Source organism: Equus quagga, chromosome 15 (genome assembly GCF_021613505.1).
Source record: "Equus quagga isolate Etosha38 chromosome 15, UCLA_HA_Equagga_1.0, whole genome shotgun sequence".
NCBI classification, from domain to species: Eukaryota; Metazoa; Chordata; class Mammalia; order Perissodactyla; family Equidae; genus Equus; species Equus quagga.
In genome coordinates this window covers 38,362,721-38,388,601 of record NC_060281.1, presented here as the reverse complement: position 1 = coordinate 38,388,601, position 25,881 = coordinate 38,362,721, and the positions used below count along the sequence as shown (strand labels likewise).

Genomic DNA, 25,881 nt, shown 5'->3' with positions numbered 1-25,881 from the left:
CCACAGAGCAGACATCGGGCAAGTTTTCTTGGGAGGATTTTGCAGACATTTCCACATGTGAACCAGAGTTCTTGTCCCTCACTTGTGGGCTTCTCATACCTAATTTAAAAAGGTACATTGCAAATTTATTTTGTCCTATTATATTTTTAGTATGACTAAAGAATTGAATTTTTACTTTTGTTTTTTAAAAAATAGCTATATTAAAATATAATTGGCATATGATAAACTGCATATATTTAATGTGTACATTTTAATAAGTTTTAACATATGGATACACATGAAACCATTGCCCCAATCAAGATGGTGAACTTATCCAACACCCCTAAAGTTTCCTTGTCCCCTTTTGTAATGCTTTTCTCCTGCCCTCTCTGTCCTCCATCCCCAAAGGACCACTGATCTGCATTTTGTCACTAGATATTAATTTGCATTTTCCAAAGTTTTGTATAAATAGCATTCAGTGTGTACTCTATTTTGATTGACTCATTTCATTCAGCACAATTATTTTGAGATTTATCCATATTGTGTGTGTGGTAGACAGACCCCCATGAGCCCCACATGCTGGTGCCTCAGGCCTTTGTCTGTACTCTCCCCTTGAGTGTGATTTTGACCTCTAACTTGCCAATAGAACATGGCAAAGATGATGGGATCGTTTCTGTGATTCTATCCAGTTGTATATGATTCAGTCTTGCTAGCAAACTTAGTGGTTTTCCTTTTACATTTAGGGGTATTTTTTTTTCCTCGTGGTTAACCAAGTCCTCTGATAAGTTTTTGAACAGCCTATCTTTTCCTTACTAACCTGATATCTCACCTATCTTATTTCTGCTGGATGAGCAAGGAATGGCATCGACAGCACCCCTCTTCAGTGTTGGTCCTTCAAAGCACAGGGGTGAAATAGAAGCCATGTTGGCTCATGTGGAAAAGTCCTATATGCCAGTGTTGCTCTTCTGGGAGAAATAGAAATCCAGAAAGCAGCACTCTCAGAGAAGGGGGATTTGCAATTTCTTGTTAGCCACAACCCCTGAAGCTGACTAGGCTGCGTGTCTTCCCTCATGAAAGGGTCCTGACTTAGAGAGTAAAATAACTTGAAGTGGCACAATATGTCAATTGCCTTATTTGCTATATAAAAATAAAATGATGCATGTAACAATAAACATTAATGAAAAACATTCATGAAAAGGAAGCAATCAAGAGTTTTAACAAAACCGAAGGTTTTTTGTGGGGGAGAGAAAACTGGGAATTCAACCAGAAGAAGCACTCAGAGAATGGTGGGAAGAGGTGATAATTTGTCTTTGATCTTCTGGTTTATCCAATGAAGGAAGTAAGGAAAATTCTTTGAGATCTCCCATTTGGCTACAGTGGAGCCAAGGAATATTACTGCATTCATTTATTTAGAGATATATTCTGTGTCAAGCACTGTTCTAGAAGCTGGGAAATACAGTAGGGATCAAAATAGACCAAAACAGAAAAATACTCCTCTCAAGGGATTTACAATTCTAGTGGGGAGAGTGGTATGAAGATAATAAGCAAAATAATAAGTAAAATATACAGCATGTCATATCTTGATACATATTATGAAGAAATATAGAGCAGTAAGTAGGAACAGGAAATTCATATGGGGTGGGTCAATTAAAAAGATGACAATCAAAGAAGGCCTCACTGACAGGATGAGTACTAGGTGTTAGGACCTCAATGTCTCTCCTTACAAGGAATGGAGCTCCCATCCCAGAAAGGGAACAGGAAATCAGCCACCCCACAGTTGTCCTGACATGGCTCAGCCCCTGGCAGGTCCTCGAAGAGGCCCACTGAGACCATTCTTCTCCAAGATGATCATCAGGCTTATTTTCAGGGAAGATGCTGCCTTTCTGGGGTTCCCAGTGTAGGAGCAGATTTGGCCTTGGGTTACTCTCCTCAGGTCACTAGCTCGGGTGCACCTGTTGAGAAGTTCCAGCCACTCTACTTACTAACGGGAAAGGGTTCAAGCTAGGTAATGAGAAAAGCAAAGGGAAGAACCGTGAAAGGAACATAACCATTGGCCATTTGAGTTAAAGTGGGGCAAAGAGAATCTACATTTATAGATTTGCATTTGTATAAAGAAATTCCAGAAGGTACACAGGAAACTAATAAACATGGTTCTTTGTTATTGACGGGGGAGTTGGGCAGTTAAGGACCGGGTTGGAAGCAGGACTGTTTACTGTATTCTTTATGTGCAGTTATTAAACCCTAGCAATGGCCTGCCTGATAGAAACCATAACACAAAACAAAGTTTTAGTTCATTATCCTAATGGGCCACAAGATGGCGATAGTGCATCTTAAATCCACTCCAGCCTGTGGGATGGAAGGCCGGTGCTGCTGAGTCCTCCGTCGTGCAGACGCCCTCTCTTCTTGTTCCCTCAGTTCAGCGCCGGAATTTCCCCCTGCCAACGCTTGATTCCTCTCGGTGCCACCCTTTGTCGACCAAAAGTGAAATATGTTCGTCAGTTGGGCTGGCTTTTGAAAAAACTGTTTTGGTTTATGGGGAGAGGGGGAGGCAGAGAAAGGATTATGGACTTATTGAAGCATATGCAAAAGTACACAGAGTAGAATAACATACCTCCCAGTGTCCATCACGCATGCTTCAACAATTGCCCACATCGTGCGCATGTTGTTTCATTACCCATGTCTACCTTGGGCGGGCCGAGGACAGTGGAAAGAAATCACAAACATGTTATTTCAATTATGAATATCTTCACAAACATCCTAACAGATACAGAGTCAAACAAACTACAAGATTTGCACACCTAAGAAAATTTTAGAATGATTTGTAACATCATCCAATATCTAGTACTTAAAAATTCTCAATTGTCTCAAATATTTTTTTACAATGATTTTGCCGGAACTGGGATTCCATTAGATCTACACATGGCATTTGGTTGCTTTATCTCTTTAATTGATTTTAATTTGTAACATTTAACCAAATCTCCAAATAGCTGAGTTTGATCTTTGGAAAAGGACTTGAGAAACTATAATCTGGAGGATGGAAATTCTAATTGCTTATGGATTGCCATTGCTTGTAGACTTTTTCTGTGGAAAGTGCTAAAGGGGGAAAAGCTGTTTTCTAAAAAGAAAAACAAAATAAGATAATACTGATATTCTCCATTCAAATTTAAGTAAAAAAGGGTTTTCCTTAACATCTTTAAGTTTATAATTGAAATTCTTTTATTCTGAAAATCTTAGTTCCTTAGTTCAATTAAAAAAATAATAACTCGGGGCCGGCCTGTTGCCAAGTGGTTAACTTCGCTCGCTCCACTTCCGCAGCCTGGGGTTCGCGGGTTCGGATCCTGGGTGCAGAGTTACACACCACTCATCAAGCCATGCCATGGAGGCATCCCACATAGAGGAAGTGGAATGAATTACAGCTACAATATACAACTATGTACTGGGGCTTTGGGGAGGAAAAAACAAGTGGGGGCGGGGAAGATTGGCAACAGATGTTAGCTCAGGGCCAATCTTCCCCCAAAAATAAATGAGTAAAGAACTTGTTTCCCATATCTAGAGACAAAATAGGAAAAGACATCTTAACACTTTTATTATTCTGAATCAGGAACCAGAAGGAAAGAGAGAAGAAAAGAAGGTTTGAATCTACTAGAAACTGACCTCAGGTGAGGTCAAGGTCAGATTTCAGTAAAAGTAGATTTATTAACCCTTTCCTCATTTTGAATTGACATTCACTAATATTTTCTCCTTCCTAAATTAAGGAAGAAAGAACATAGAAGTATTCATGCTGTGAAATAGCTTAAAAAGAAAATGGTTCCTCTTATGAAGTGTAACACTTTTTTCGTCATGATTTGTACTTTTGTTTAATAAATCATTCCCTACAGTGAGATAATATATTCCTATCTTATCTTCTAAAAGATTTTAGTGGTTTTCCTTTTACATTTAGGGGTTTTTCCCCCACTGTGGATAAACAATTGCCCTGATAAATTTTTGAACAGCCTACCTTTTCTCCCTAATCTGATATCTCACCTCTCTCATTTCTAGTGGTTCAACAAAAAATTAGATGTGATTCTTGGCTTTTTATTTAATTCAGTTGGTGAATGTGTCCATCTCTGTGCAACACCACCTAGTATTATAGCTACGTGAGTCTTTTTATCACTAAATCATGATCTACTTCATCAGGAGTTCCTGGGATTTTTTATTTTTACCACCCTGATCTTCAAATAAATATTAGAATTAACTTCCAAATTCCAAAACTAAAGTTAGGATGTTGACTGGAATCACCTTGAATAATTACACCAATTGTAGCAGAACTGACACTTTTACACTATTCAATATTTCCTTTCCATGAACATATTATATCTTTTCATTTAATATCTTTATTTTTTTGGTGAGGAAGATTGGCCCTGAGCCAGCATCTGTTGCCAATTTTCCTCTTTTTGCTTGAGGAAAATTGTTGCTAATATAACATCTGTGCCAATCTTCTTCTATTTTGTATGTGGGACACTGCCACAGCATGGCTTGATGAGCAGTGTGTAGGAAGTGGTGCACATGAACCTAACCACTACACCACCAGGCCAGCCTCTATTTAATATCTTTAAATGAGTCTTATGTCACTTGATTTCTTCTTGATCCATTATATTTACTGTAGCTATTATGTGGCTATATTATATATATTTAATAACTTTTGAAAAAGTTTGTTGTGTTATATAAAAATTTAATTAGCTTTTGGCTGGAGGAGGTCAAGGTGCAACTTTCTTCTGTCGTCCCAAATCTGGGTGATCCGACACCCGCCATCTCCACCACGCTGCCTAAGTTCGACGCCAACAAGATCAAAGTCCTGTACCTGAGGTGCAGGGGTGGTGGGGAAGTCGATGCCCGTCTGCCCTGGCCCCCAAGATTGGCCCCCTGGGTCTGTCTCCAGAAAGCTTAGTGATGACATCACCAAGGCAACTGGTGATTGGAAGGGTCTGAGAATTACAGTGAAACTGATGATTCAGAACCAACAGGCTCAGGTTGAGGTGGTACCTTCTGCCTCTGCCCTATCACCAAAGCCCTCAAGGAGGGGCTGGCCCCATGGGCGAGTGGTTAAGTTCCCACGCTCTGTTTCAGAAGCCCAGGGTTTCCATGGTCGGATCCTGGGTGCGGACATGGCACTGCTCTCAGGCCACGTTGAGGCAGTGTCCCACATGCCACAACCAGAAGGACCCACAACTAAAATATACAACAATGTACTGGGGGTATTTTGGGGAGAAAAAGCAGAAAAAAAAAAGAGTGGCAACAGTTGTTAACTCAGGTGCCAATCTTTATAAAAAAAAAAAAAAGCCCTCAAGGAACCAGTAAGACACGGGAAGAGGCAGAAAACCATTAAGCGCAGTGGAAATATCACATTTGATGGATTGTCAACATTGCCCAACTGATGCAGCACCTGTCGTTGGCCAGAGAACCCTCTGGAACCATTAAAGAGATCCTGTGGACTGCCCAGTCTGTGGGCTGCAATGGTGATGGCCACCACCCTCATGACACCATAGATGACATCAACAGTGGTGCAGTGCAATGCCCAGCTAGGTAAGAACAGCCAAGGAAAATACTTCAATAAAGGATCACTTGAGAACCAAAAAAAAAAAAAATTCAATTAACTTTTGTAATTTGAGAAATAGCCATTGAAGGCTATAAACAATGGCCAAAAACCAAAATAAACTCTTTTCCACAGATTGCTTCTCCCTGAAGATGATGATAATTTTCTCACTTAATACAATACATGTCTCCGTCATACCTTAAGGAGCAGGCAAAGTCTTTTCAGTTACAGGAAATAGCTCCTAATCCAGGATCTATTTCTCTTCTAGTTCTATTGTGAGGTCATCTATATATTCTGTAACTGGGAAGAGTTATGTAGCACGAAGACACCCTAAATAAAATGCTAACAGAGAAGGAAAGAAAAAACAGTGATTAGGTTAGTCAAATATATACATGAACTATCAAAAGAGGAAATATGGATAGGCTGAAAATTTTTCTCAACTCAGTTATCCAAGAATGATTTCACCAAGCGACCAATTCCTAAAAAATTATTAAAAACTTTGTGTATTTATAAATTTCACAGTAACTTACATTAGTATAGTTTAACTTGTATTTGAATATGTCTGAGACTTAGTTGACCTGTTTTCATTGTGTATTTTTTATGGGAGCATTTTAAAGAAGACTCGAACTGTCTCTGTTCCAGCTGCCTGCTCATCTCCCTCAAAAGCAGAGTGTGAGAGGGGAGAAGGAAAACAAAAACACATAAAAATCTGAGAAACAGAGGAGTTCAAAGGCCCAAACCTCTTAAGTCAGGACTTCTCACTTCTGTTAAGCCAGCTAGTGAATCTAACTAAAATTGCTTTAACTTTATGTTAAAGGGAATCATTTTTGGTAGATCAATCAGATTCAATAGTCATCTCAGTATCCACTAACAGAGGCATTACTCGTTTGGATACTAAAACTTCCAAAAATAAAAAATAAACCCAGCAGAGTGAACCTTTAGAAGCAAGGATGGAAAGTGAAACTTTTTTGAGTTCGTTATTAAGAGTAATAGAGGTATCACTTCATTTCTACCTCTTAGTTCTTTAACTAATGTGTTTTGGCAATGGGAAAAATTATGGCTATTTTTTGTCACTATTCAGCACATATGTAACATCCAGTTGAAGAGGACTCCAATAACTTGCCAAACTCCTAGATGCCACTTTAATTGAGTTTCCTATGGATAAGCCTGCTGCTTATGAAGGATGTGGTACACATTAAGACTAGGGAGCCCCATGGTTATCTGTGCATTGCCTTACCTTTTCTCTATAAAGTGTTGAAATGGGTGAAAAATAGTGTTGTGAGGGATGGAGTATAAAGTATTCAATAAATCCATAGATAGTCCTGCTAGTAAAGCAGGAGAGAAAGTGAAGCAATCCAAATCTAGAGTAAGTGTCTATCTCAGTGAAGACAAAGCCCTGCCTCATCCATGACAAAATGGATCCAAGAATACTTGTCCCAGCATATGGGACACTTAGCAGTTTCAGCATCCAGGTCAGCCTAGGCGAGCTAGGTGAGCTAAGTCCGTACTGTAGACTCCATGCATGACCTCTACCACTGCCACCCTGGCCACCTTGTGTTCAAATTGTTTGTGCAGGAACGAGGGTGTTGGGAGTTAGTGACATCCCTATGGTTGATGCTGTATGCCTGATTATTGACAGTCTCCTCTGAGACTGGGCCTTTTGGTCAGCATTCACATGGGATATTTTTCTTATACTCTGGGACCTTTCTGAGCATTTCATCCACATCACTCTCCCCCGAAACTTCTTGTGAACAAACCTCCAGCTTTGTCCCCTTCAAATCTTTGCCTATCTAGACAAATCATTAACCATGCACATGAATCAGTTTGGATCAATATCGTAGATCATTTCTCCTTCCAGAAAAGGTAAACAATGAGATGCAATGCTCCCAATTCTTCCCAGTGGCAGCAATTCTTCTCTCTTGCCAACTATCTTTCATGGATACTCCTGAGTGGTATATTATTATTACTGTTTCTAATACTGCCGTTATGATTGATGTCAGTAGTAGTATTAGCTCACATATGTTGATTGCTTACTATATGCAGCGCATTGTTCTAAGCATGTTAAAAGTGTTAATTCATGAGAAGCTATTGTATTCCCTTTTTAAAAAGAGAAAAAAAGTCAGAGAAATTAAAGCAATTTGCCAATGCAAATTTTAAGTGGCAGGGCCAGGTTTCAAACCTAGAAAGTATTTCTCAATGAACAATTTATAGGAAAAATGTTATTAAAAAATGTTATTTATAACATGTCATTAAAAAACAAATGCTATTAAAAATAACATGGTATTAAGAAATAAAAAGCATAACTATGTTTCAGAACTAGAAATAACTGGAGTGTGAGCTACTTGCCCTAGCAATTATTTTCTTCCTTCAGCACTTGCTCAGGCTGGGTCTTGTATATATCACTTCCACTTGATAATCAAGTGCTTCATAGTTTTGTACTTCATACTTCATAGTTTTGTAGATCTGACAATGTGCAAGTAACAGCAAGGAGCACAAAAAACATGTTCATCTGGTTTCCCAATGTCAAGTGTATAGTGCAGTTTTAACAGTGAGTGAGCACAGACACATTTGCAAAGACTAGAGAAAATATTAACAATGTGTGAAATAAGTTCCTCAGGAATCCATAGTTTTTAATTAAAATTCAGAAATTCTCCTCTACATTTATGTGCAGCATGCAAATATGCCCTAATGCAATGCAAACTCTAAACAGAGCTGCATATCCAAAATTTGGGGACAATATCAGGAGAAGTGACAGTTTGAAATTAAAGCTTAAAATAAGTCAAATCAATGGAGAGTTTGCAAATATAGCTATTACTAATTGGATATTTTCCATATATCATGAAAAACTGAAAACAAAATTAACAAAAATGCATGTTATGATGAAATTAACTTTAACATATCAAAGATAATATTATAATTGAAGAATAGATATCTGCATGGCCTCTACATATAGGACCACTAATCTTTCAACAGACTTCGTCAGTGTGTCTCTATTAACTCCCAGAGGAATGAGTGCCTTTATTGCAATAACCATGGTAGATTAAAAAAATATATATGTGTACAGTAGAAAAAGGAAATATAATCATTTGACATAGTTTGAAAAAAAGTCCTTTACAAACAGCTCACTCATCTAAGGCTATGCCCAAGGCATGATTTTGGTTTGTGATCTCTGGGGAAGACCTGACAATTACTTATAAGTATTTTGAGCAACAAGTATTTATTTTGTGATAAGATATATCACAATGCACATTTTTTAAAATGATATACTCTGTTAGTTTAGCTTTGAACCAATTCTTTAGAAGCTGATCAGCAATGTTTTAAATTGATGGCAATTAGTTTTTCAAGCAAATCATTAAACCCTTGTCTTATTCATAAGGGTACTCCATCAAGGTGCAAATAACCCAGAAGATGAAAATTTAATTTATTTACCTGATTTGTTTATCCCATAGGCAGTTTAATTTTCTGAGTAGCAGGAGAATTGGCTGGGACATTTTCAACTTTGTAGTTTTCAAAACTTTAGTCTTTATGAATCGTCATCTGAGGATAGACTACTGCCTATGACTCTTCTGTCCCAATCTCTCTCATTTTCCCCCAAATTCTAGCTTTTTATTTGATTCCTTTACCCTATAAGACAAAGAAACAAAAAAAAAAACTATTTGGCTCAGAAATTATCTGATTACGTGGATTAATGGAGAGAATCAGGGGGCTCATGTGACATAAGATAAGAAATGACAAAAATCCATTATGTTCTGTTTATTTATGGGACTCAGTTATCATTAGTGTGGGATGGAGATGATGAAGGACAGGAACTTTTAGCTTCCTTCCTTTACTTCTTTATTTTTCATGTCATAATGAGCGTACATTCTGTATGTGGAAGCACAACAAACAGCAGCAACTCAAGTAGATACATATGAGAACCTATATGGAGACCACTTCCAAATGCTGAACAATGCTCTTGGAAGAAGGTCCAAAAAGGAAGAAATTTCAGAAAGCCGGTAAGATTGAAGTGGGCCTGGAAACGTGGATAGGACTTCAGTCATGGAGTCAACTGAGTCAGTGCATAAGAGTATATTCGACACTGCATTTAACAAAATCCAGTTTTAGACATCACTGTGCTAAAATTAGCTGCTTTACTTATATTAGGTAGTAATTTATCTATTTAAATTCATTTAAAATTACTACCTAAACCAAAAACAACCATAGTGGAAGCTTCCAAATGCTTTATAGGTCATGGCTTTTTACCTAAAAGAGACAGAATTTTGAATAGTTACAGTCTACAGAAACATTGTTCGTTGGATGACTGGTTTTCATTTATGACAACTTGAATGACGCGGAATTTGTTTCTCCTCACTGGGTCCAGGCAAAGTCAAAAAAAGGATTTAAAATACTAAGTAAAGGAACTTTAAAATAGAAAGTGATTTTGTTTCAGAGAGTCTGGGATAAATGTCCTCAAGCTTCTTTGACTTCATTGGATCCGAAATAGTCGTTTCGTCTTATAATATTTTCTATTACATGAACGTACGGCAAAAGGAGAGTAGTATACTAATTAGAAATAAAGCATTGGCATTTCTCAGACTGAATACTACATCCTTCAAATTCCTTTCTCTTCAGCGAAAATTTCGAGAAGAAATAATCTCATTCCCGAAAGGGATAAAACGCTAAAGAAAAGGAAACAATGAAAAGCTGGATGGATTACCCGACAATGTTTACTGAAAGAGCCTGAGAGCGGTGGGCTGAGGAAGGCGGGAAGCGGAATCCTCCGCGCGCCCAGCCCTGCGAGTGCTTCCCGAATCCCGGCAACCAATCAGGACGCGGAGAGGAAAGGCGGGCGCTCCGCGGGCAAATTCAAACTGCCCGCGCAACCTCTGCACCGGGGCGCGAATCCAACTCTTATCCCTGACAGATGCCCGGGGAGTATTTGAATTTGCTTCGAACTGAATTTTCTCTTCCATCGTTACTTAATCTAATAGTTGCCAGAACTGGTGGTACAGCCCTATTGAAATGTAGGAAGTTCCTAATGACAGTAAGCTCCGGGCGTTATGTTACTTTACAGAGTTAGAGCTTTGCCAGGGTCACATAATGTTATTTTTGTCGCTAGTGCATATCGAGCTTACCGCGACAGGAATGATCCTGAAATATTGTTCAGTAATTACTTCGCAGACTAAATACAGTAATAAGCTACAAAAAAACCCCAACATATACGGAAAACAAGCACCAGCTCTGTCTTTGAGCATATGGGTGGCTCTTAAAAGAGCCGTTAGGTTTGAGTTTACAGTGAACTCACTGTTTACTTGGCGCTGGTGTACTTGGTGACGGCCTTGGTGCCCTCCGACACGGCGTGCTTGGCCAGCTCCCCGGGCAGTAGCAGGCGCACGGCCGTCTGGATCTCCCTGGAGGTGATGGTCGAGCGCTTGTTGTAATGCGCCAGGCGCGACGCCTCGCCCGCGATGCGCTCAAAGATGTCGTTGACGAACGAGTTCATGATGCCCATGGCCTTGGACGAGATGCCGGTGTCGGGGTGGACCTGCTTCAACACCTTGTACACGTAGATGGAGTAGCTCTCCTTGCGGCTGCGCTTGCGCTTCTTGCCGTCCTTCTTCTGCGCCTTGGTCACCGCCTTTTTGGAGCCCTTTTTGGGGGCCGGAGCGGACTTAGCTGGCTCAGGCATAATGAGAAACAGCTCAAAAAGCCTCAGAAAAAAAGAAAAATAATGTGAGGAAAACACAAGGTGTCCTCTTTATATAGAACCTCTTATGCAAATAAAGTGATAAAGTCTTGTGTGTGATTGGTGACCATTCAGGAAAACGTCAGAAGTTAGCTATGCCCAATCAGACTGCAAGAATTCCAAACTCGCATATCCATTGGTTAAAATGAATCTGCACTCCTAACCAATGACAAACCTTCTTTTTCGCGCCCAATAAGGGTTATAAAAACTGCCGCCTTGTTCCTTTGCTTTGCTAGTTGTTTGAGGTGAAGTTGAAGAGATTATTATGTCTGGACGAGGCAAGCAAGGAGGCAAAGCTCGCGCCAAGGCCAAGACCCGCTCTTCTCGGGCCGGGCTGCAGTTCCCCGTGGGCCGAGTGCACCGCCTGCTCCGCAAAGGCAACTACGCCGAGCGGGTCGGGGCCGGCGCGCCGGTGTACCTGGCGGCGGTGCTGGAGTACCTGACGGCCGAGATCCTGGAGCTGGCGGGCAACGCGGCCCGCGACAACAAGAAGACGCGCATCATCCCGCGCCACCTGCAGCTGGCCATTCGCAACGATGAGGAGCTCAACAAGCTGCTGGGCAAAGTGACCATCGCGCAGGGTGGTGTGCTGCCCAACATCCAGGCCGTGCTGCTGCCCAAGAAGACCGAGAGCCACCACAAGGCCAAGGGCAAGTAATGGCCTAGATTAGTTTACAGTAAGTCGAATAAGTCGAATCCAAACCAAAGGCTCTTTTCAGAGCCACCCATCTTTTCTGGAAAAGAACTTAACGCTTGTTTTATACTGGATGAGAAAGTAAGATTTACCGGGAAAAGTTGAGTCACAATTATCTTTTTGAAAGCAAAACATCATTGATTAAAAGCAATACTGCAGGGATAGTAAGGTGTGTATCTCGTCTAAAAAGTTATTTGAAGTGATTGTGAGTAGACCTATTAGATCTCTTGCTTAAACATCTAGTTAACGTGCGTCCATAAGGAGCCGTTATCTTCCTCCGTTTCTGAAATGTAGAAAAGTACTGCCCTGCTTCGAATTTAGGAGACGATGCAGCAAGCAGCTGACCACCAAGGCGGCCTGCAAGGAAGCGCCGGCCACGGGCGGCGTGAAAAAGCCCCCCTGCTACCCGGCTAGCACGGTGGCCCTGCGCGAGATTCGCGGCTACCACAAGTCCACCGAGCTGCTGATCCGCAAGCCGCCATTTCAGCGCCTGGTGCTCGAGATCCTGCAGGGCTTTAGACCAAACTGCGCTTCTAGAGCTCGGTCTCGGTAGCGGTGGAGGAAGGGTGCGAGGCCCACCTAGGGGGGCTCTGCAGAGACATCAATCTGTGCATCATCGATGCCAAACGCATCATCATCGGGCTCAAGGGCATCCAGCCCCGCTACAGATCAACGGAGATCTTCATGACACCATAGTCTACCCCGCCCAAAGCTGTCTGTCAGAGCTACATACATTTTTCCAAAGAGTACTTATGCTGTGAGCCACTCCGCTCACCGCCACCTTTAGTTTTGCTAAATGAAATGAGTAAAATATTGGGATTACATCTGTAGGTGTGACACCATTCTGGAGCCCAGGAAAGATTTCTCGTGTTTGGGATGCGCCTAAAATCTGAAGAGCCGTTGCCTAAGGAGAATTTGGCAAGGTAGTTATTTCTAACAAAGTCCGAACCAATCAAGACGTTTGAGGAAATATTTACCATAACTATTGCCATTGAAATGTAAAGTTGCTAATCACATAGGCTGTTAAACTTCTGCCTCACAGACTTAAAAATGTGTGTGGGGTAAGGAAAATATAAATGAGGATAGGGTATGGTTCCACAAAGGGGCTGTTTATAAGTGTTGGAGGCTCCTGACAGAAACTGAGGCCTCTCAGCAAATCTAACATGGTTATCTATGGAAAAGGGCTATATAATGTGACATTACAAGTAACTTCTGTTGTTTTTGTAACTAAATAAGGAATACCCCTGCCAATGGTTTTTATTGCCTAGGTTGCACAATCTTGCCTCCTACTCTGCTCACTGAACTCCTTTAACCGATGTCATCTGAAAAAAAAGGCGTACTTTTTTTTTCTTGAATATCATAGACACCTTTGGCTGTGTGGTGACATTTATGGAAAACCTTCTCAGAATATTTTAAGTGTATAAAAGGAAAAATTGCAAAAGAAAATTGTTACATTACAGTTATCAAAGTATTTTTAAAAATAAATTTGATAGAAGACATACGTGCTTATATAGTTAGCACATTACAGAATACAGTCTTTTGGTGAGCTTAATAAATGCCATCAGTAATTAAATGAGTATAAATGATGGTTCAGGATAACTCATTGTTATGAGAAATAAGACATCTGTGATTTCCGTTGGGTAACAAAGTAACAGGTACTGAGGTTTGTGACCTAAATTCATAATAAACTAAAATGCCAAAGTTCAGTCAAAGGTTAATTAAAATATATTTTTCCCCATCCAAATTCATGGACATATCCCTTACCACCACCACCACCACCCCACTCCATCCACACCCTGGCAGTTTTTTATCCTTGGAGGTATTGTGACAATATATGGACCCAAGGTTGAAAACCCTTGCTCTAAAATTTGGTCAACTTACCCCATTCCTTTTCAACTTAAAATTTTTCCCTGAAACTGTCTCTTACTGTCCAGAATTTCTTAAGCACTTATAGTCTATTAATATCTCATATTAATATTTATATTCTTTTATTATTTCTATTTCTTGTACTTAAAATATAACTACTTCCAGTCCCAGCATAAATATGACTTCTTAGAATAAAAACAAATGCAGACAACAATATCTGACACTGATAGGCACTGAAATGGCCCCTCTAAAATAGTAGGCCTTAAAAAAGGAAAGGCTTAAAAACCCAAATGATTTTATTCATTATTGAATTGTTCTGTCTTTAAATATGTCTTCTGATATTAGAAAAAGAAAAATAATTTTTCTTCCAAAATTTTCCTCTTCTGAGTTTTTTTTAGTTTTTCTTCCAATAATTTTTCCTCTTCTGAGTTTTTAGCTGAGACCTCTGTAATAAAAGACATTTGCAAGAGAAAAACAAGCAGAAGTTTATTAATATATATACCTTATTTATATATGGGAGATACCCAGGGGAAAATGAGTAAATTGGGAGGTGCCTTAGAACTCCAGCTTCAATAGCATCTTCAGCTAAAGACAGAAGATGTGGAGAAGTCAGTTATGAGGAGGTTACCAGGAAAACAGGGGTAAGTTCTGTTAGTCAGATTTAAGTTGATGCCTTCTCCACTGATAAAGGTCCTAAGTTGTCTACTGGGATTAACTTTTGTCCTTCCTGGTAGAGAGGGGAAGAGGAACATCTTTGTAGGGAAAGGCAAGGAGCTTTTCCTGTATCTGCTTCATCTCAAATACCTTCAGCTCAAAATAATCCTTATGCCAAAGCGGCATATTTTGGGTTGGCATATTCTGCTACCCTTCAATACCTAATACTAATATTTTGTTGATGTATGCTATTAGGGCTATAATACTAGAAATCTGAAATCTACATTATATTTTTAAATGATACACAGAGAATATTTCCAAGGAAAATTTTAAAGCAAATTAAAGCTCTGTCTTTACAATACTTTTAAGGGTTTTTTTTTTTTCATTTTAAATCCAGTGTTCTAGGTTAATAATTTAATTGAACTTTTTTCTTATATTTGTAGACATTTATATATTCATTACAGACAGTTTGGGCATCTATTCATTTTGAGATGGATAGGCTAGAGGAGAACCTTTCGTGATGGTGGGCAGACGCATTAAGAAAAACAGGTGGATGTGGTAGAGATTAGGAGGGAAAGGGGAGAAGCAAAAAGAAGGGAAGGTCAATTATCAGGACAATTATCAGCCCTTCCTTTAGCCTGATTACCTCCCCTATGTCTTGGCTAGATTCTGCTCCTTTCCCTTTTCTCCCCCAGGGACAGTTTATCTCCCTGAGGGCCTAAACTTGCCCCATGCGGAAAGTGATTCTGGTCCCTAATCAACATTTGCGGGCTGCAACCCAAATCAATATGAGGCTTGGATTTCTCTCATGTGGAACAATGTCTGAGGTCAAAATGTGGAAGACACTGACCACAATGACAGTTTTTAGAAATAATATGCAAAATAAATACTCAAAGTTTATATTGCCACTTTGCTCCAGTAGTGCAATCACTAATCTGCTGAACTTTACCAGATGGTAAAGAATGAGACCAAATTCTCCATCAAAACTTTGGTTAAGATGCATCTCTAGGAATTTACTCCAAATAACTATTTGGTGGAAATGCACAAAGACGTGTGTTCAAGATGATTACAACATTGTTTTAAAACTGAATTCATCACATCTAAAACACCTACTATTGTAAGATAAACCATTATGCATCAGTAAACAAACACACAAAAAAAGAAATGCTGACTATATTCAACATGCCATCAATTTTAAGATATATTTGTACTTAAGAGATGCTGAAATGTGTACAGATGTACATTTCAGACTCAAAAAATATGGTGGCATCAATTTGAAAACAAATGAATTTCAATGAAGAGGTTAATAAACAAATTACAAAATTCCACACAAAATGAAAAAATATTACCTATTTAAGGTGAGTCATTCATTCCTTCAACAAATGGACATACTGAAGTAGACACTATGCATGCATAGTAAACAAGACAATTTCCTTGCCTTCAGTAAACAAGACAATTCCCTTGCCTTCATAGCATATACATTCTAGCGAGAAACAAAATAAGCTTAAAAATAAAAGATATTAAATTTTAGAGCCAGCCCTGATGGCTTAGTGGTTAAAGTTCAGCACTCACCACTTTGGCGGCCCAGTTCCCTTCCAGTTCTTGGAACCACACCACCTGTCTGTCGATAGCCATGCTGTGGTGGCAGCTCACATAGAAGAACTAGAACAACTTACAACTAGCATGTACAACCATGTACTGGGGCTTTGGGGAGGAGGAAAAAAATAGAGTAGGATTGGCAACAGATGTTAGCTCAGGGTGAATCTTTCTCTTCAAAAAAAAAAAAATTTAGGTTGTGATCAGTGCTATAAGGAAAACTAAATCAGGTTCATAGGATATAGAGAGACAGGAGCAGCTGTGAGTGTTGTCTTTTGGGTGACTGTATTAATTTCCTGGGGCTGCTTGTAACAATTTACCACAAACTGGATGGCTTTAAACAACAGACATTTATTCTCTCTCAGTTCTGGAGACCAGAAATTCAAAAGGAAGATGCTACCAGGTGATGAGGATTGTTTATGATGTGCATTATTTTAGGATGGTTAATTTTAAAACTGCAGATGAGAAGCAGGCTCTGAGGAGCAGAGTTTGCTTGTCCTTTAATGGAGAGATTTGCATTTGTGAAGGAAATCTCCATGCCTCCCCCTCTGCACCAGGAGGAAGAGAGATAACCTTGTCTCTAGAAACTCTTAGTGGGGAAGGCAAGAACTTAAGTTGGTTACTGTCTGGCAACCTCATGTAACTGATTTAGGGTGGTGGCTTCTGACCTTTACTTAATCCGATTTGATTCTTATCTAAAAGTCATGGTCACGGGACCACCCAATGAACAGACCCCACCTGCACTGATACCATTTTAACTTTTTTACGTGTTCTTTGCTTTGTCTTGTAAAGAGATGGATCACATACCTATGCCTTAAATTTAGCCTTACTCTCCAGCCGCGTTTGCAACAGAAGCAGCAGCAGCAGCAGCAGCAGCAGCAGCTCTGACTGCCCGTGGGTCCTGTCCCCACACACCAGCTCTGCCTGCCCATGGGTCGTGTCCCCATGCCCACAGCGGCAGCAGCTCCCCATGCCAGCAGCAGCTCTGACTGCCCATGGGTCCTGTTCCCATGGCAGCAGAAGCAGCAGCAGCAGCACCTCCTCCTGCCCGTGGGCCCTGTCCCCACGCAGCAGCCTGACTGCCCATGGGTCCTGTCCCCATGCTATTCCACACTATTCTCTAAATAAAAGAGCACTACTGCCAGATCTTGAGAGTCCAAGAAATCTTTCTTTCGACTCCTCGGCTCACCGACGCCGCATCACCAGGGTTGGTTCCTTCTAGAGCCTTTGAGGGAGAAATCATTCCATGCCTCTGTAGGGGTCTGGAATCAGCCACCCCAAGATATGTCTCCTTGGCATCAGGATTATTTGAGGTTGATTGCTTTTGATAAACTGGGACAGGGAAGGAGGCTCTGCTGTAAAGGTGCCTCCCTCTCTGTACCAGGAAGAAGAAAGGCGGTGACCTTCTCTCTAGAAACTCTCAATCAATACCAAAGGCGAGGACTTAAATCTGCATTTTATTGTGCTTGTCTGGTAACCTCCTGTAACTGACTTCCCTCCCCCTCCCAACGTTGGCATTTCTTTAAGGATTAAGCATCTTTCCTTAGGCTAGGAACTGATTGCTGCACTCACCTGTGACCACCCAGCTCCAGACAATAAACTTGCCTCCTGCCACGCCCTCTGAGATAGCAGACCACTACCTGCTGTGTCCATCAGGCACTGTGCCGACAGGGCAATCTTGTGACTATTGTGGGAGGGACATTTCAGTCACATGTGAAACACCCTGTTTGGGGGTATATAACCACTCTGTGCACCCCACTTCTTCGGTGCCCTTTCTTCCTTCGGGAAGAAAGGCCCCGGACCATGGTTCCTCATAAAGCTTTGTTTAATTTTCTCTTGCTATTCTGTCTCATGTGAATTTAATTCGTTCTCCAGCCAGACGAACCCCCATTTGGGGAGAGGAAATGTCCTCCTCCCCTACACCTCTCTTCCAGCTTCTGGCGGTTGCCAGCAATTCTTGGCCATCCTTGGCTTGTGGCAGCATATCTCCAATCTCTGTCTCCATCTTCACATAGCCTTCTTCCTTGTGTGTCTCTGTGTCCTCTCCTCTTCTTATAAGGAGAACAGGCATTAGATTTAGGGCCCACTCTAAAAGCAGGATGATTTCATCTCAAGATTCTTATTACATCTGCAAAGACCCTATTTCTAAATAAAGTGATATTCTGAGGATCCAGGTAGATATAAATTTTGGGGAAACACTATTCAACCCACTACAATTCCCCTAGAAGAACTCTGAACAGATGGTAATTGAGCAGAGGACATGTATAAAAGCAGGTAGTAAATCATGTTGCTCTTTCAGGGAAAGGATTCTAAGCAAAGAAGATAATGCAAATACTTGAGGCAATAGTATGCATGGAATGTTTAAGCAAGATCAAAAAGTTTAAGAAAGTTAAAGTTTAAGATCAAGAATGTTTAAGGAAGATCAAGAAGGGAGCAAAGGTAGAAAGTGAGTTCAGAGATAGGCAGAAGTCAGATAACGAAGAGTTTTATATGCTATGCTATGAGTTTTGCAAATCATTCTAAATGTCCACTCTAAGAGTTTTGAACAGAGGACTGGCATAACCTGATTTATATTTCTTTGAAAGCTCACTAAGGCAACTGTATAGTGATTACAAAGTTTAGAAGTAAGAATATAAGTTAGGAAGATATTGCAGAAGTCTTTTTGAGAGAGAATAGTGGCTTGGCCTAAATTGGAGGCAGTAGACAATGGATAGGGATAGGATGTATTTTGCAAGTGTAACTAATAAAGTTTGCTGCTGGATTTGATGTGTACTGTGTAGGGGAGGAAAAAATAATTTTCCCTCTACCCTTCTGAGTTCTTGGCTGAGACTCTGTAATAAAAGACAGATTAACAATAGAAAAACAACCAAAATTTTATGGACATGTATACCTCATGTATACATGAGAGATACTCAGGAAAAATGAGTAAACTCCCCCAAGACGGCCCAGGCCACCACCTTATACACCATCGTCCGCTAAAGACAAAAGAAAGGAAGGTATGTGTCTTGCAGGGGAGGGCAGGGGAGGGCAGTTATGAGAGGTCACCAGGAAAAGCACCGTAAATAAGTATAAGGTTTGTTATGCAGATTAAAGTAGGTGCCTTCTCCATTAAGATCCTCTTGTGATTTAGAGTCATTCTTCTCTTCCTGGGACAGAGAGACACTTACAAATGGAGATTTCCTTTATAAATGTAAATGTCTCTTACAAACAGGTAACTTCTACTGTTTTCAGAGATTCTCATGTGTGTGCCATTTCTCAAAAACAATCAGTTCAAAATAATCCTTATGACAAAGAGGCCTAGTTTGGGGTGGCATATTCAGCTAGCCTTCAACTGTGAAAGAATATAAAGATTCAAGGAAAATACTTTGATCTTAACTAAGTTTATCTTGATAATTAAGTCAGTTTGCGTGTTAGAAAACAGCCCAAATAGCATCACATGTTTATAGAATAATATATGGTGTGTTTATAGAAAACTAAACACCATTGGCTTTCAATTCCAGAAACTATAAAGAATCTGACAAACTTTTCAGATATCCATCCCTTGCTAACTTTATTATCACTAGTTGCTATGCAAAAACTCATGAAATCAGATAGGGAAAGAGGCTACTGGTTGCTGGGAATTTTACTGATTTTTAATGTAGACAAGAATCTGTAAAATGTGTTCCAGTTAACTAGTGTTGGGGAAATATAATTAAAAATAAAAGAGAAAATTTTATATGGAATAAACGTTAAGCCAGTATGCCATGCTCATCACAGGCAATCTTCTAAGAGATTGCAAAGACAGAAAGAAATCTCACTCTTTTATATAGTTGAGTGGATACAACTCATTATTTTAGATAGGCTTTGCAATTTGGAGTCAGGTAACAGCTGAAGTCAGGTCTATCTCCTCAGGAAGCTGGAAAATAGAGCACTATTTTCCTTGATGATTACATTTCAAAGAAAGGGCTCTAATGTCCTTGAGGAAACATTCCTGAGTTAAGAGGCTGGCAAAGGGCTTATTTGGCCATTAAAATGATGTACCTACATTTGAAACGGGCAGAAAAGGAAATTCTGAAAGAGCAAAAGAAAAGGAGAGGGACCCTCGGGGAGGATTAAGCCTCTTATTTTCAATTTGTTTTTGACCTTAAACTAATTTGTTGAATTAACCTATGCTATCTATCCATCTATAAAATGCACTGAATTCTGCTTTTGCTGGTTGAATCAGTTTTGTTTTTTTCAAAGGTGTTTCACAAGTTTTCTTTTATTGCAACAGAAGTACAGGAAAAAATTTAAATATTTTAATAAAAATGTATATTTTATTATTTTTATTTTATGAAATTTAAGTGAAATACTTTGAAAATGCTGTAATGCAAGATTGCTAAAAGTAACTCTCATTGAAATAAAGGATAGTGAGAAAATAATTGAATAACAAGGGGATTACATTCTAATGCTGGAAAAAGTGATTAAAATTTCTCAGAATTTAAGCAATAGTAAAATTGTCTGTATATATTTTTTAAATTAAGTATATTCAACCAAGAATGTTTGTATATAATCATTCTTTCAATGAAAATTTTCTTAGAAAGACAAAAGTATACTTTCTTTCCCCTGCATTTGAATTTTCCACTTGCCCATTAATGACAAATTAATTGCTCTTGTAATTAATGAAAATATTATTTTAATTTTTTAAATTATATATTATCTAGAAAAAACTCTACTGAGATAGATCTAAAGACCCGGATTGACGGAGAGATCCAGTATTTTTCAGATTAGGAGGACACAGTATTTCAAAGATAATAAATTTACCCTAATAAATGTGATAGACTGAACACAGTTTTGATGAGAGTACTAAAAGAATTTTTTTGTTGCAGCTAGATAAAATGGTTTGTAATTTTAAGAATAATGGTGATAATAGCAAAACTTTTTTGAAAAAATAATTATGAGGTAGGAACTCACTGCCAAATACTAAACTATTTTTCAACCTTACAAATAATTATAATACTTCGGCACTACATGTAGACTGATCAGCAGAACAATAAAAACTGAAGAAACAATTTTAAGCGAAATATTCAATATATGATCAATTAAGCTCCTCAAATCAGTGGAGACAGTATTTATTATGTTATATTGATTAGTCAGCTAGTTAATTTTTTAAAAGTTAGTTCTCTATACAAGAAGCCAAGTCCGGATTATTATAGAGCTAAATTTTTTTAAATAGTTCTATCCTTTATTAGTAAGATATACTGAAAATTGGTACACTTTTGGTGGAAGAGAATTTAGCAATACACCTGGAAGATCTTAAAATTCTCTATTTTGTTCATCTTGTTCTATTCTCCATTCTCCTTCCATAGAAATTCTCTATTTCTCCATCTTGTTCTGTTTCTAGGAAGTTAGTATATGGAGTATATTTCCCCTGTATATGAAGGAGAAAAACTTTCCAAAGTGGTACGGTGTTATGAAAATACTGTTGGAGAAAGAAAATACTTGCAAATATGTAGAGATAAAAACAGAATATTTTATTCTCTTTGCTTTTTATGTATCCTCTACAATGTTAAAGTTTTATGATGGGGCACAAAACATTAAATGAGAAAAGAAGGAGAAAGCCTAGGTCTTGAGGGTTTAAAAGAATTAACTGAAACAGAACAAAAGGAAGCAGCATAAACTAGCGTGTTCCCTTTTAGGTCCCCTCCCCCAACCCAGAGGGACTTCCCGCCACAGCTCTTTCGGTTTTCACTCTGGTCCGCAGAGGTAACGTATAAAAGGGAGCTGCGAAAACTGACTTCATTTTCTTGTTTCCCTGACTTCCTGAGGATGTCTGGACGTGGCAAAGGTGGAAAGGGTCTGGGTAAAGGTGGTGCCAAGCGCCACCGTAAGGTGCTGCGGGACAACATCCAGGGCATCACCAAGCCTGCCATTCGGCGTCTGGCCCGGCGTGGGGGTGTCAAGCGCATCTCCGGCCTCATCTACGAGGAGACCCGCGGGGTGCTCAAGGTCTTCCTGGAGAATGTGATCCGGGACGCGGTCACCTACACCGAGCACGCCAAGCGCAAGACGGTCACCGCCATGGACGTGGTCTACGCTCTCAAGCGCCAGGGGCGCACCCTTTATGGCTTCGGCGGCTAAGATAAAAAGCACTTGCAACCTAGTCATTTACTAAAAAGGCCCTTTTTAGGGCCCCCAAGTTTTCACCGAAAGGGCTGGGCTGAAGTGATTACCTGCAAAGAAGTTTCTTAAGAAGGCCATTATTAATGAGTTCTTTAGAGCGGTTGTATAAGGTCAACTCAGTGGGGTTGCGTGTAGAGGGCGATTATTAACTGATCACAGGCCAAGGTTCTCCGAGGCGGAGGCAGAGTCTGCTAGCCAACTACTCTGGCTGCAGGTTGGAGCTGCCTAGAGCCTCATAAAATCTGGGTCGTTAGCCTAACCAAAAGTTAGTGAAGAGGCCTGAGACCTAGAGGGCCTCGCCCACCGTTAGCAACCTCTCTCCAGTCCTTTATATATATTAATGTCAGGGTGAGGAGTCTGAGCAGAGCAGTAACTTGCACTCAGTGCAGGGACGTTGAGGAAAGTTTTGTAGTGTTTGGTTAAGAAAGCTGAGGCAGAGAGCTCCACTGGGGGTAAATACATGGGGTATACAACAGACGCTAAAGAATACCACACCACTTAAAGTAAATGTTACCACCTAAAGTTAATTCAAATACAGTTGAATCCCTCCGCGTCTCCTTCCTCTCTCAGTACTATGGCTGTTTCCCCAGCCCGGAATTAACCAGGATCCTGATTTTGGTGTTTGTTCCCATGTTTTTTATTTTTTAACTTTAGATGTGCATACCCTTAAGCAATATAGCATTATTTTGCAAGTTTTAAAAACTTTAAAAGGTATATTTTTGTACATATCTTTATAAAACTTTTTTTCTACATTTGTTTTTGAAATATATCCGTGTCAAAACGTGTAATTCTAGTTTATCTTTTCACCCAATTACAAACAGTGTTGCAATGGGCATTGTAAACAGCTGTGCACTTTCTCTAGTTACATATCTAGGAGTCGAATTGCTTGGTAATAGGGTATATGCGTATTCAGCGTGAAAAGAAATGAACAATTTGCTTTCTGGGGTTTTATGTTCACTTTACACTCCCATATTCCACCGGGAGTCTTTGACAGTTGTTGTTACTGCATACTTCAACATTTGCTAAATTTTTGGCCAATCTAAGGATTTTCTAAATAGTATCCCATTGCGTTCTTAAGTTTTACTTCTCTGATTCTAATAAAGTTGCTTTTTTAATGGAATTTTTAGCTGTTTAAGTTTTCTTCCCTTTCTGGAAACTGCCTTCCATTCTTTGCTCATTTTTTTATTTCCTGGAATTTATTATTTCTAAGTATTCTTTGGGGTTTTTTTGGCTTTTAATCTTTTGTGAATATGCATGTGGCAAATATAGGCTGTCACCTTGCGGATTGGTTTGTTTTTAAACATTATTCCTATCCATATGCGCAAAAATTAATTTTAATAATGTTGAATTTATGTTTTTGATAACTTTTGTGAATGCTGCCTTTTCACATAGGAGTTATTTCCCTCTCCCTCAATTCCCCAAAGAGCTTCAGGCATTAACTGGACAAAAAAATAATCTATGATACTTATCTCATTTGGCTTGAATTGAGAGTAAGGCTTTTCTGAATGAGTTGATAACAGATTGACCTTTCTATTCTCTTAAAAAATGATTAACTGAATGCCTAAAATTTGCAAGGTGTTGCGAGAGGCAAAGAGTGAGACAGAAGAGAAAATAATACCTAAATTATATCGAAAGTTTATTCAAATCTGTGCCAAATGCTTTACATGGATTATCTCATGTAACATTCTTGTGAGATAGGTTTTATTATCCTCATTTTAAAATGGCAAAATAGAGGCACTGACAGCCAAGTCAAATAACCAAGTCACAAATATATTATATTCTATAACCTAAAGATGTAATATTCTTAATCATTCTCTCAGTAGATAGAGAAGCCATCACAAAGAGTAGGTACTGGTCCTAATCCTACAATGGAGAATTTGGGAAAATGTGTCAGGCCAGGTACAAGATCTGCCTGTGGCTATCCCAATGTAATTTCATTATTCAATCTTTTCTACAATTGGTTTGATTGTGGGCCTGAGAAAGTTGTTTATTCTCTCCCTCCCCTCACACCCATCTCATTGTTTCTCTGGAGAGCAGCGAATTTAACAGCTGAAAGGAATCACAAAGTTCAGCTCAATATTCTTTGAGGAATAGCTAAACAAATGCACAAGAGTTTAATTTGCTCAAATTAGAGGCACAAGATCCCAATTCTTATTAATGTACCCTTGTTTTTCCTCATTATGCCATCTCTTTGTCACTTATTTCCCCTCTAACCATATATATTTGACTTAAAAACTAGTAAATTGGTCATTTAAGATCTGGTTTGTGTTTCCTCCATTCCATTTCTTTACTCAGGAGAAAAACTATACTTCTCATCTTTGCCTTACAGACTATTTATTACTTCTGGTGGTCTGGCATTCTCCTAACCCGAAATGGGTTGGAGAGGCCAAAATTTAAATAAAACTGAACAAAAGGCATTGTTCTGACTATTTAACGCCCCTCCTGTCATTCTTCATCTTTTTAATCACACCGTATCACCTAAAAGAACATGAAGTAACTGCTCAGCTAAGACGCTGCACTTTTAGCTCAGAGACCAAATTTAAGTATGTAAACGCAGATTAGAACTCCGATGGTGGAGAGAAAAAGGAAACGTGACACAAAAGGCCAATAGGATTTCAACCGAAAGGTACTCGGCTTCCACGCGATTCAAGGATCTATTTTCGCGCCAAAGCCAGAAATCTTTGTGTTACACACACACAGGGAAAGAAAAAAAAAAACTTGTTTAACATCTCCGGCCTGGCCCTTTTCTTGATTATATAAGGGAGACACTTTGTCAGTGTATCTGATTTCTTTCTAGCCAGAGACTGTTAGGAGTACACATCCTTTCTTCAGCATAATTTAATCCTCAACCACCCCATGATAATCGGCTTTACTTAAGCCCAGATCCGAACATGTATTTACAGCTCTAATGTTGACAACTTAGTGGCTCTTAAAAGAGCCTTTGGGGATGGGATTGAAGACGCTTACTTGACAAATTTACTTGGCGCTGGTGTACTTGGTGACGGCCTTGGTGCCCTCCGACACGGCGTGCTTGGCCAGCTCCCCAGGCAGCAGCAGGCGCACGGCCGTCTGGATCTCCCTGGAGGTGATGGTCGAGCGCTTGTTGTAATGCGCCAGGCGCGACGCCTCGCCCGCGATGCGCTCGAAGATGTCGTTGACGAACGAGTTCATGATGCCCATGGCCTTGGACGAGATGCCGGTGTCGGGGTGGACCTGCTTCAGCACCTTGTACACGTAGACCGAGTAGCTCTCCTTGCGGCTGCGCTTGCGCTTCTTGCCGTCCTTCTTCTGGGCCTTGGTCACCGCCTTCTTGGAGCCCTTCTTGGGGGCTGGAGCAGATTTAGCTGGTTCCGGCATAGTCGAGAGAAAACACAACTTACTAGAAAAGAGGCAGAGAAATAGCGTAGGCTGAGCGTTAAATGGCCTTTGTATATAGAACCTCTTATGCAAAAAGTGATGCCTTAAAGTCCTATGTTTGATTGGTGGCTATTTGGAGAAACGTCATGTTAGTTCTGCCCAATCAGAATGCAAGAATTCCAAACTCGCGTATCCATTGGTTAAAATGAATCTGCACTCCTAACCAATGACAAACCTTCTTTTTCGCGCCCAATAGGGGTTATAAAAACTGCTGCTCCTGTACTTTCATTTTGTTAG

The 25,881-nt window shown here is 39.8% G+C and overlaps 4 protein-coding genes and 2 pseudogenes across 5 annotated transcripts; 4 read left to right on the top strand and 2 right to left on the bottom strand.

Annotated features, from left to right (window-relative positions):
- Positions 1-2,138: 2,138 nt before the first annotated feature.
- On the bottom strand, positions 2,139-11,219 carry LOC124226780 (histone H2B type 1-J). 2 transcript variants are annotated; one of them, XM_046640492.1, is made up of 5 exons: positions 10,836-11,219; positions 8,981-9,175; positions 5,750-5,893; positions 2,591-2,659; positions 2,139-2,445 (listed from the first exon to the last, which is right to left on the bottom strand). In XM_046640492.1, exon 1 carries the CDS (start codon positions 11,217-11,219, stop codon positions 10,839-10,841), a length of 381 nt encoding a protein of 126 aa, XP_046496448.1. In that variant the 3' UTR covers positions 2,139-2,445; positions 2,591-2,659; positions 5,750-5,893; positions 8,981-9,175; positions 10,836-10,838. The 2 variants fall into 2 exon arrangements, with proteins under 2 accessions (XP_046496448.1, XP_046496449.1); XM_046640493.1 differs by lacking the exon at positions 5,750-5,893 and having other exon boundaries at positions 2,591-2,663.
- Positions 2,294-6,471, top strand: LOC124227082 (60S ribosomal protein L12-like; annotated as a pseudogene).
- A 322-nt stretch (positions 11,220-11,541) lies between the features above and the next one.
- LOC124226995 (histone H2A type 1) lies at positions 11,542-12,225 on the top strand. The gene has a single exon (XM_046640879.1). The coding sequence runs from the start codon at positions 11,542-11,544 to the stop codon at positions 11,932-11,934; it is 393 nt and encodes a 130-aa protein (XP_046496835.1). The 3' UTR covers positions 11,935-12,225.
- On the top strand, positions 12,224-12,666 carry LOC124227081 (histone H3.1-like; annotated as a pseudogene).
- Positions 12,667-21,865: 9,199 nt separating this feature from the next.
- On the top strand, positions 21,866-22,209 carry LOC124226997 (histone H4). The gene has a single exon (XM_046640881.1). The coding sequence runs from the start codon at positions 21,874-21,876 to the stop codon at positions 22,183-22,185; it is 312 nt and encodes a 103-aa protein (XP_046496837.1). The 5' UTR covers positions 21,866-21,873; the 3' UTR covers positions 22,186-22,209.
- Positions 22,210-25,188: 2,979 nt separating this feature from the next.
- LOC124226996 (histone H2B type 1-K) lies at positions 25,189-25,607 on the bottom strand. The gene has a single exon (XM_046640880.1). The coding sequence runs from the start codon at positions 25,582-25,584 to the stop codon at positions 25,204-25,206; it is 381 nt and encodes a 126-aa protein (XP_046496836.1). The 5' UTR covers positions 25,585-25,607; the 3' UTR covers positions 25,189-25,203.
- Positions 25,608-25,881: the final 274 nt, after the last annotated feature.